Source organism: Leuciscus leuciscus, assembly GCF_965113295.1.
Source record: "Leuciscus leuciscus genome assembly, chromosome: 1".
NCBI classification, from domain to species: Eukaryota; Metazoa; Chordata; class Actinopteri; order Cypriniformes; family Leuciscidae; genus Leuciscus; species Leuciscus leuciscus.
Genome location: NC_138725.1, coordinates 69,402,491 through 69,414,408, shown reverse-complemented (window position 1 = coordinate 69,414,408; position 11,918 = coordinate 69,402,491). Strand labels below are relative to the sequence as shown.

General features: G+C 39.4%; 1 protein-coding gene across 7 annotated transcripts in view; it reads right to left on the bottom strand.

The window, feature by feature from the left end:
- Positions 1-11,918, bottom strand: part of LOC309511385 (uncharacterized protein) — a 35,992-nt gene that overhangs the window by 1,519 nt on the left and 22,555 nt on the right. For 2 of the 7 annotated variants that reach the window (XM_082186591.1, XM_082186592.1), the window contains 10 exons: positions 10,524-10,878; positions 10,300-10,417; positions 6,943-7,449; positions 6,669-6,707; positions 6,199-6,579; positions 6,001-6,102; positions 5,665-5,900; positions 5,086-5,266; positions 4,846-4,939; positions 987-1,367 (listed from right to left, as the gene is read on the bottom strand). In XM_082186591.1, coding sequence (XP_082042717.1) covers positions 4,851-4,939; positions 5,086-5,266; positions 5,665-5,900; positions 6,001-6,102; positions 6,199-6,579; positions 6,669-6,707; positions 6,943-7,132 — 1,218 coding nt within the window. In that variant the 5' untranslated portion in view covers positions 7,133-7,449; positions 10,300-10,417; positions 10,524-10,878 and the 3' untranslated portion in view covers positions 987-1,367; positions 4,846-4,850. Of the gene's footprint in view, positions 1-181; positions 300-422; positions 515-811; positions 876-982; positions 1,368-4,845; positions 4,940-5,085; positions 5,267-5,664; positions 5,901-6,000; positions 6,103-6,198; positions 7,450-8,359; positions 8,592-10,195; positions 10,274-10,299; positions 10,418-10,523; positions 10,879-11,027; positions 11,085-11,918 lie in introns of those variants that run through there. The other 5 variants (XM_082186597.1, XM_082186593.1, XM_082186595.1 and 2 more) reach the window with 5 other exon arrangements.

The following is an 11,918-nucleotide window of genomic DNA, read 5'->3' as shown; positions in this document are numbered from 1 at the left end:
TATGCGCATCAAGAGTTAATTCACCCCCCCCCCAGCGAATCAATTATCTATGCGCATTAGAAATTATTATGTGCATTTCACGGGTTTCCAACCGGGATTTCTTATTTGAATAGTTCCAATGTGCATTAAAAGGTTGGATGGAAAAGCAACTATTGACTGGTTATCAGCATTGTTGTCGTACCTCTTAGTGCCCACTCTTTCACATCTGTCACCCACTGGTCTTGTGTTTCTGGTGTGCAGTTCACCTGTGCCATCAGTTCATTGAGTTTTTGTTCCTCTATCTGTTTTTTCTGTACCACCTACAAAAAGAATAGCAATCCACAAAAAAATTATAATAAAAAAATAACCAAAAAGACACTACATGAACATAATGCAACATATTCTGACTAGAACGTTATTTCGGTTAGGATTTTTGTGCAGACCTTGTGATATCGTTGGCTGAGTGTGATGTGCAAGGTTTCGGTTTTCCTCTGGTTCCACCCAAGCACGTGTATAGTGATTATGTCCATCCTGGCTGTAAAGCAATTCAAACACATATTTACACAACAACTAATACTAATTACAATGCTATTTCTTGGACATGGGGTACAGCTATTGTTTGGCCAAACTTGTGTACAGTAGATCCCTAGTAGGCTACCTGTGGGTGATGGTCTGTAGGACTGTGAATAATGAAACCATGGAGAATAGTGAACTGATTGTGTGATGTTTTTTGGGCTGTGATCAAGTGTAAGCTACCGAAACAGCAGATATTGGGTGTACAGATGGAGGGTTCCACTGTTCATTTTTTCATGTTCTACACGATAATACTTACCAGCTTTTGTCATGTACTTGGTAGTCAAAGCCACCTTGGAGAGGAAGCTATTTACTTGTTCCACCTATGAAAATTGAAAGAGCGCAACACTGGTATAAACTCAAAACCTATTGTATCCATTAGTATTATTTGATTCATTACACATGCAGTATATATCAAAGACCATTGTACCTCTTCACCAAGGGTATTACCCGCTCCAGTTTGGGTGTTGCTTCACACTTTGCAGAGTGGGCTTTGGCGTGGAGCAGCGAAAGTAGCGGCTTCATGTTGAGGAGCCGCCCAAACTCCCTAAACTGGCCCGCCACCCGCTGCAGATAGGGCTAGTATCTACACATCTGATCAGTGCAAAAAAAATTGACACTATGGCAGCTTGCCAGGTCCTGCTGTAGATAAAGTGGGTAGGCGAATACTTCGCCACGGTACATATTGAGTCCCCTCAAGAAAAAGCCATGCCGGCACACAGCGATCTCCATGCCTTCCTCATCTAGGCGATCACTAGCTTTTTTTTTTTTGCTGCTACCCATGTTGAGTTGCCACAGGTGGCTCTTCCAGGTGTCTAAAACACAATTACACAAACAAAGGAAACAGACATCTTGCAATATATGCAGACATACATTTAATAGACAAAATATTACACCTATTGACATGTTCGTTATTGCAAATATCCTCACATGCTATCTACTTAGTGCATTTTGTCTGCATTTGTTGAAGTTAAAACTGAACATTAGAAAGGAGAAGAAAGTTAGTGTAATTGACTTTGGACAGAATTGGCTTTCTGGAGTAAAATTCAAGAAGTACAATCATAATTGTACATAACTAGCAAGAAAGCCTGAATACATAATGCTTTAAATCAATGTTTAGGCTGCTGATGGTGGCGTGAGAATGTTTTAAAGCAACACTATGTAACTTTTCAACCTTCATAATATATTTCCAAGATCCTTGTGATGGTACATCGACTTACAATAGGTTGAATGACACGTCTGCCATAGCCTGACAGGGTCTGTATCGCTTTTACTGGCACTATGTAACTTCGGGGTTTGGGTAGTAACCAGAGCACAAAAAGAACTACAAAATTCGACTGCTTTACGGCATACGTCACTTCCCCCACCACTTCGTCAAATTTGGACGTGAGAGGCCAACCAGCGTTTGTTTTCGGCTTTCGTGCGTATGTTTTTGTCATGGGGGTTGTTTACACCTGGCCACTTCATGCGTTTTCTCAGATCGGATAGCTATCCGATCGTGAAAAGTCCAGGTTTAAATGCCCTCCGAAACGCATTTGAGACGGATTTGAATCCGTCGATCCCTCAAACCACTTCAGGAGGAGATCTGAGACGCATTCCAGACGAAACTGGACAAGTGTAAATGCATATGGTTGTTGAAACCACATATGTAAATTGTACTCCTCCCAAAAATGCAAAAAAAAAAGCAAAAAATGCAAAAAAAAAAAAAAATTTGTGAGAGCGTGTTATAGGTTATATGTTATATCCAGATATGACGACGCGCTGGAACCTATTTTTTTTACAGTCAATGGCTGGAACACACATCACCGCAGATGAGCAACTGCATCAAGCCAACGTGCAAACTATCGCTAATCAAAGTGAAAGTAAGTCGCAGACGCTTAACACACAATCTTCATCATTAAAAGTAAAGAAACGAAATTATCTTACCAGGCTTACTGCTCTCTCTTATTGCGGTGACGTGCACTCCATTAAATCTGCCTATAGCGCGAGAATTGAAGATCGAATTTAAATCCGTTTCGCAAAAATACATTTATGTGACCAGGTGTAAATGGAATCGTTTTGATAAATCAGTTCAGTTCAAGTTTATTGTCATATGCATATTCGTACAGAGTACCACAGCAATGAAATACAATGTGCCTTAGCACTCTCTCAGCACCAATAAATAAATAAGGTAATATAACATTTAAATTAAATTTAAAACATCAGCTCAAACCTCAACCCTCCTTCCTCTTGCACTATCGTTCAGTAGCCTTACAACCTGTGGGTAAAAACTGTCCCTAAAACGTGATGTACGCGTTGGGATGCTCTGCAACCGTCTCCCTGATGGGAGTTGGGAGAAGAGACTATGTGCCGGATGACTAACATCCTGTATAATACCCAACGCCTTCCCAGTGCTCCGTTTCCAATAAATGTCCTGGAGCGATTCCAGTGGAACCCCAATAATTTTTGATGCAGTTTTAACCACCTTTGTCAGAAGATTCAATTCACTTGAAGTAGCTCTGCCAAACCACACTGTAATATTACCTGTTAATATACTCTCAATTGTACAGCGGTAAAATTTTTTTTAAATGTTAAGTGACATACCATATTTCTTGAGACACCTCAAGAAGTAAAGCCTCTGATGTGCCTTTTTAATGGCACAGGTGATATGGAAAGACCATAAAAGGGAGTCTGAAATATGGATGCCTAAAAACTTAAAAGTAATTTCAACTGCAGAGTTATTTATGTAGACAGGTGTATGTGTGGATTTATTTCTTCTAAAATCTATGATGACCTCCTTAGTTTTCCCCACATTCAGGGACAGATTATTTCTTCGGCACCACATGATCAAATTACTCACCTCATCCCTATAGGCAGTTTCATTGTTGCTGTCAATAAGTCCTACCACAGTAGTATCGTCTGCAAATTTCACAATACTATTTGTGGGATATTTTGCAATACAGTCATAGGTATACAGACTATATAATAGAGGACTAAGACAGCAACCTTGAGGTGATCCGGTATTTAACACTATAGGTGCTGAGTATGTAGTGCCTACTCTAACTGTCTGGGGACGACCTGTTAGAAAATCCTGTATCCACCTGCAGATGGAAGTACAGAGGCCCAGGTCTAACAGCTTAGATATTAAAATGGAAGGTCTGATGGTATTGAAGGCACTGCTATAATCAACAAACAGCATCCTGACATACGTATCCCTACCCTCTAGATGTTGAAGCGCAGTATGTAAAACCAAAGATACAGCATCGTCCACAGCTCTATTTGATCTATATGCAAATTGTAGTGGATCAGTGAAGACAGGAATGCAGTTGTTAATATATGATTTCACGAGCAGTTCAAAGCACTTCATAATCACAGAAGTCAAGGCTACAGGTCTAAAATCATTCATACAGGTGACAGTTGTTTTCTTAGGCACAGGAATTATGATTGACTTTTTAAAACAATTCGGAACCAAAATATAGATAGCTATGCCTCACGAATTAGTTTGCCAGCTGAACTCAGGTGTTGTGACTGTGAGGTGTATTTATCACGTAGTCCTGAGGGATATCAGACGACGCTGTTGACGTTGATTCCTGCGATTATCATGAGAACAGCTTTCAATATCTCACATAATTATCAGGACATAAATAAGCCTAACGTAGAGGTTGTATAGTGTAAACGAGCACAATTTGCAAACTATTATGATAAATTGCAATAATCATGTCTAATGACATCATAACGGCCAATGTTATGAAATAATGCGACGTACATTTAACTTAATTGATGTTATCTGGCATTTTGTAATGTTTACATTCCAATAAAAACAACACAAATTAAATTATACAGTAGGCCTAGACTATAGACTATTTACTTGTGATTTAGCTGCAATCATGTAAAAACGTTATAATATAGGCTAATATATTTACGACAGTGCAAGTATTCCACAGCGACTCTAGGGGTCGCTGTTTGACAAAAACACAATTTCTACTTAGTGTGGCTTTAACAGCACACTTTTCCCTCTGATAATATCTAGAATTCCACAGCCTTGTTCATAACTTCATGACCCCTATGTACCCAAACATTAAATGGGTACTATCAGCAGGAAAACATGGCATGCTACAAAGCTTGAGCCATCTCAAACTGACAAAAGAACCTGAGATGTGGTGGACATTAAGGAGGTGCAGCTGGCACACCTGCAGCTCCTGTGTGTTGTGGTAATAATAATATAGACTAAAGTGAAAAGTGAAGACAAAAGTGAGCCAAACATGATATGATAATAGTTTGGCTGGTGAATGTGTACATTTCATTCAGTCTTACCACTCTCATGCCTGATTGCAGCTTCTCAACGAAAGAGGCCACATCATTGTCAGGAGCAAAGAAGAGACCTTCATAGAAGGACTTATCACCAGTTCTAAAATGAAAAACAATTGTAGAAAAAAATTATAATGTTGAATACAATGAATAGAAGAACATTTAGTTTGGGTATATCTCTAACTTTATATTCCCTTTCATAGTCATACTTTTATGTATTGATTTGCAGTATGGGACTATACACACCTTTTTGATTTGTTAAGCGATAAGCCTTCCTATTTCCACCTGCTGACACAGCCACCATGTTTGGAGTGCAAGCTGGGCACTGCATTATGTCATCCTTTCTCAAATATTTGTCTAGCTCCGATATTGAATATTTATACTGACGAAAACTTAGGTGAAATGTATCTCGGCAGATTTGACCAATCTGTAAGAGATGCAAAGGGAGTAAAAAAGTTGCATTTTTGACATTACACATATCAAACCATCTGTCTAAAGACAGGCAAAATGTCATCATATATTGGCCTCAAATGCATGGTGACTGACGCCAGTGTGTATTCAAAATGAAGAAAAATTTGCATTTGTGAAGAGACACTGAACTGAGCATGATTACTCCTATAACTAATTTAGCTCCACAGTGAGTGCTCCATTAAGGCTTTATAACCTCCTCCTTCAACAGGTCGTTACTGTACAAGTAGAAAAGAAGCCCTCACTGAGAGTAGCCATTCCTAAGGAGGTCCCTGCAGTCAGCAGGTCTAACACCCTCCCTCTCCCATTAGCAAAAGTTAGTAGTTTGCAAGACTGAATGTAGTGTTGGTACTTTACCCTTCCATGACGTTTTGAGTTTGTCTCTAGCATCTTCACAAATGCATGACGAGACATACTCGGTGCATCCAACTTCATCTGTTCATACGTTTTGAAAACATTTACATGATAGACTGTCTGGAACTTAATAGTGGATGCGGGCCACAAGCCACTCCACACAAGGTCCTTGACATCAGGTGTCCAGTCACTGCCACAGCTCTGACAATTTACTTCTGGGAGCATGAGATCAAATCGTCCTATAATAAAATGGGTGATTGATATGTAGATTTCCATAAAACATCTTTGTTTGAGAAAGCAAGCTTTGAAATGGCTAGACCTTGTTACACAGACACATACCATTCATTGTGACAAGAGTGACAGGTCGTCCTGGCCTGACCTTCACAGAGGCTCTGCTGCAAGAGCACACGGCTGTCGGCAATGCAAGTGGGAGAAGCCGGGCTGTAGCGAATGGAAAGAGAACACCATGTATATCAACACAAATTGTATTGTTACAAATATATATGCTCATATAAACTATAATATATATGCTCATACCCTCTGAAATAAGACAATACGTCCCATTGCTTCTTTTCTGCACTATTACAGTTGGAGAAATGGGTTGGTGAAAACCCTCCACTAAATAGTCTCTGTTGTGCAGAACATGCTGCCGGTGCTGAGAAACATCACATTTCTCACAAAAGAGATGCCGTGGAAAACAGTCGAGGCAGCGTATCACAGCCTCCTCACTGCAGTGACCACAGGTCTTCTGGACATTGGCAGCAGACAATACAGCCTCAATCAGCTTTGGCCGGGCCGTGTCCCACCTCTCATGTGTTACAGTCTGGCGGAGAGCCCACTTTCCTTCTGGATCCTCCTGGGGAGACATGGCACGCTCTGGCAGCCCAGAGAGGATATCTTGTAATGCTGCCAGGGAATCTAAAACAGTAAACAATTGTGACAAAATATTTAAATCAATGCATCAGTAAATGAAATACTGGATAGTGGAATACTGAATGGCATTTTACCTGCAACTATATTCCCAGAGTCCATTGGAACTACACCAGCTGCAACACAGAGAAATATGGAATCACTGGAAAGGATAGCAATGTCACCAAAATCACAGGATACAATCACATTACTTCAATACAATACACAATACCATTCTCAATTGAAAATGTGAATTGAAATGCCGTCTGGTGTTAGCGAGACAAGCAATCACTGGCAGTACATACATTTTACATCCACGGAGGCTCCTTAACATTAAATATAACCAACTTCATGCCAAAATAGCTAACAAACCTTCTTGATCTATGAATAGAGGTTTCCCCTTAGCATTTCGCTTGTGGCCACGCTGGCAAGGCCGTACTGCAGGTGGCTCAGTAGGGGTCTGGGTAGAGTACGAAGTAGCTGCACCTGCTGCACTTTCAATATAGATGTCCCCAAGGACCATTACAGCTTCCAAAAGCTCTTTATTACAGTGGCCTGCCATTTATATAGACAGACCAACAGACAGAGTGACAGACAGATACAGACTGTGTGTGTGTGTGTGTGTGTGTGTGGGTGTGTCAGAGAGAGAAAGAGAGAGAAAACACGAGGGAGAGAGAGGTGACGGAGGGTAAGAGAGTGAGGACAAAATTTGGGAAAAGAGAAACTGAAGAAGTTGGGAGAGGTTGAGAATGGAACAGAGTAAAAAAAAAAGAAGAGAGAAGAATGGCTCTTAAAAGAGCCGTTGGTCACGCTTTTAAAGAGGACGACTGTAGGGTTGGATGAGGTAGGTGTGATTGGGAGTTGAAGGAGATTGGAATGCTGCAAAGTAAAGGAAGGTTGAATTAGACAAAAAAATGGTCACAGATACTAAATACACCTTAGCCCTTGTGTAGTAGGCTACACCTGTTCAGATGATGATATACTGGAGTGAACACTAAACATGGAAGAAAGGCAATTTCATTTAAATGATAATGGTCATAATTTGACATACTATACATGACAAGTTGATGAAGATGTTAAAAAGTGTAAAGGGGGGCATTAACAATTCACCAACTTCATCATGGCACGTTTGTATATGTAACTTATTCATTTAATATTCATTTTTAAAAACTTTAAAACATGTTGATGGCACATCAATGTAAATTACACAAACCACTTGAACACAGACCGCAAATTCACAGGATATATTGGGTTATTTTAGGCTGGGTTCAAAGTCTACATTCGACCAAAAAAAAAAAAAAAAAAAAAACTTTAAACATAAGGTGATTAACAAATATAAAACAGCAAGTGTGAATACCAGAAGGTACATAAAAATATATGTGTTTTTTATGTTGTACTGGGTTATATAGCGCAAACTTTTATCTTCGTATGAAATAACTAATGTAAAATAAAATGTAAAATTTGTAAATGCGATTTGTAAGTCCGATGATGGCAGACAGAATTGCAAAATAAGCAATCCAACAGCACATTATACAATGTAAACAAAGACACGTTTTCTTGCGGCGGCCTTTATGAAATGAGCAGTGATGAAAGTTATTATAGTCTATCATGTTATGATCGGATGAGCAGCGTAGCTAGCTAGCGCTTAATGATTAGCTAAAACAACGCAGTGGGTGCTGTATATGGGTCAAATGTGCCTAAGACTTGCAGTTTGTATATATATATCTTTGTTTTTTCTCTTTTCGGAGGTAATCTTAACACTTGTGGGTTGTAAAAGATGAAAACTCACATGCTTTGCCCTCCAGTCTCTGTGATAGTCACGTGACTGCGCTCTGAAAGCACTTCGTAGGTTTCCGCAGAGGGTCGGAAAAAAACCGAACAGAAGTTTTTTTTCCAGGAGAACTTGGCGTAAATTAACACGCAATCGCGAGGTTATGCAAGTCAATGGAGGCCAAACGGCGTTGATAAAAAACGCTAAAAAGCGATTATGCGTCTTGATAGCACGTCAAAATGGCATACGAATTGGCTCCTCAGGGCTCCAGACTAACTTTTTTTATTAGGAGCGCTGTAGCCCCTGACTTAAAATTTTAGGAGCGCAAGCAGAAAATTTAGGGGCACATCTTAAATCACCTTGCAATGCAATTATTCACATTTCCCCCAAAAATAACTGTATTACTGACAAATGCTTTGATAATAAATAGACTTAACGTACAGAAATTACAATGTGCAGTTTTATTTTAAGTTCAGAGGGCTCCAGACTAACATTTGAGGGCAGCGGCACTAAGTTCTACAGAAAGTATCTGGTAGCACTGTGGGATGACAAAGCACTGAGCTTAATTTGAGGTGTAGATAAAATTAACTTGAACTATTATCATTCATAATGTCTTAATATTAATTCAATAGCAAAATGAGTGACAAAATAGATATTAGGGATTGAAAATAGCCAATAAGCGCCCTCAGCAGCTATGTTTACAATGGTAATTTTATTTTATTTAATTTTTTTAAATAAGTGTGAGTTTTCCTACTTCTTGAAACTTTTCGTTTTATAAATAGAGACAATCTTTAAAGGTTGAACAAAAAATGTTTTGGTCAACACATTAAAAATAACATTTAAATATGATATTATAGTTTTGAAGTGCTGGAAAAAGATATGTGTAGGCTACTGTTATAACCACAGTATACCGTTACAGTTAGTGTTACTACATTAAATCCATGGTGAATGTTGCTGATCTGTGGACCTAAAGCCTTCTATAACTTGTTCGTTCATGGCACATGTTTCTCCTGGTTTCCACGTTAGCGCTGTTTGATCTGATATGGTTTATAACAGAGAATTCTGCGTTGAATCTGAATGTTTCTCACTGGATCTCGCAACGATGTTATTAATTCTGTCGCGAACTCAATGGATTTCTTCACTGGATGTCCACGATGTGACGGTGTTGCGTGATCCCGCGACTGGCGAGAGAAGCTCTGCGCTGTCTATTATTGGTTCGAACTATTAAACGGTCCGTGACGCAGAAATGAGTAGCGCAGTTTTTTTCCGCTTTCATTTTGTTTTGATTTATTAACATGTTACGGAATACTCTATGCTTGAGGCTGAGAATGTGTCTAACTAGCATATTGTGTTTAAACTGCGAAGTGCCTGCACTGTCTGCAAACTTCGTTTTCCCCGCAGTTCTGGGATAGCGACTGCAACATTCGCAGTTCATTAAGTTCGTCTCCTTACAGTACCTCAACCAGCTGAATTCTCGCAGCCAGTCTTCCCGAAAATGGTGGGTTCGGGCCTTTATCACCTCACAAACCTCTGATTCTGAATCATCATCCGGCTGTGTCTGTGACATTGATATTTGTCTCCGTCTCCTTCCCACGGACGTTTACGCGCGCTCGATTATCTCTAGGACCCTCCCCCTCCACACATTAGCCAGTTACAGTGGCCATTCCCAATTCTTCTCACACTCATTGGCCTGCCACACATTCCGGATTCACTGACGCGCCCCTTCCGTTTAACGTGTAAAAACAAAACAAATTTACTGGTCGCACATGTGCGACTGGATGAAAAATTCAGTCGCACACTCTCAAATTTTGGTCGCAAAATGCGACCATTTGGTCGCAGTCTGGAGCCCTGCACCTTCTCCAGTGTTTTGCCAAGGCAATCCCAAGCTGTTGTTCATGGTACCGGTTCTCCAGGTCTCGACACAGTGCGAATGTGTGTGAGAGTTAAAGAAGCCTTACCCATAAAATAAAAGTATTTTTGATTTGCTTTGTTGGATAAAGGATATATCCCTGGCACATATTGAATGAACCCTTCAAACATGTCTGAGATGTCCCTCTTTATGTCTTTGAAGATGTCCTTTAAAAACAAAACAAAAAAAGCATATTTGTGAAACTTCCATTCGTTTAGGTGATTTGCTCCATAATTAATATTACATTAACAATATAGGTATTTTTATTCTGACCTCCAGTTGGTCCACCAGTGGCAGTTCAATACTCATGAGAGTTTCAGTGAACTGCTCAGCCTGTTCATGGCAGGAAGTGATGTGAGCTTCAAGAAGATCGGCGTCTGCGATCTGTTGCATTCCATGCTACACATTTCCAAAATGTGTTGCATTTTCCACAGAATTTAATTTGTGAGCATTTTGATGTGTTCAACTGGTTGTCTCGTTTTTGATTTGTATATTTTGCTATTCATAACAAGGATATGTCTCCATGGGGGAGGAAACTGGGGAGGAGAGCCAGTTTCTCTGCATCAGGATCCTCAGCAAACATGCTGTCGAAAAGTTGAGGTCCATTTAAGAACTCCACGAATGCGTCCTGTGAAAGAAGGAAGCAATATTTAGAAGATTTTAATACAGTGCAGCGTTTCAAACACTGTAGAGTAAATCTGACTTATTAAACCTCGAGCATTTAAGATCAGTGTTCTTGTACTTGAATGAGATGGATGGCATGGTGATGTTGGTCACCTTGTTTAGTTGAAGCTCCTCGTTCCTGATCTTATGAGCCTCAATTGCCTCCTGCTCCTGGAGTGTATATATATATATATATATATATATTAGAGGTGGGCATAGATTAATTTTTTTAATCTAGATTAATCTAGATTAATTTTGAAATTAATCTAGATTAAATGGCTCATTTGAATTCTGCCGAAGGCATTCAGAATATGTGTGCTACCCAAATAATGACTATAAAAGTAAGTCTTTGAGAACGGGTTTCTCAAGCCAGGTGGCGCATTAGACCAGGGGCTCATCTCCTGTTTCCAAAATGCATCACAAACTGCTTGAGAAAGCTGTTCTACTCATAGACTGTAAAAGGTTACTACTGTACTGTTACCATCCATAGGCAACATTAGGTAGGCCTATGTTATTATCAACTACTATAGGCTATCAATTAGGGATGGGCGATATGGTCTAAAATCTATATTGTGATATACATTGCAGCCTCTTGCGATAACGATATACAGTATATTATAATAAAACCATTTCAGAACAGATTACACAAACCCATGCTAAACAACTGCTAAATGTATTTTTTTTTAAAGGGTGTATGTAGTTTTGAGAACATATATTGTGCAAAACTGTAAGTATACAACATAATTTTGCAGATAAATAAAATTTAAGTACACTAGCTGCAGAGACTTAAGTAGGTCTAATGTTTATTATGGCTTGGAGCTTATGAAACCCCAAATTTAAAATTAGAATATTGTCTAACTGATGTCTTTTCAGTTAAAAAGAAACACAACAACGATTCTTAAAATCGAGATTATGTGCTACACCACTAAGATATATTGGAATGGGAATAATACGCGCGCGCTGGTATTCAGTGATATCATGTTTCGTTTTGAATTTGAGGTGGTA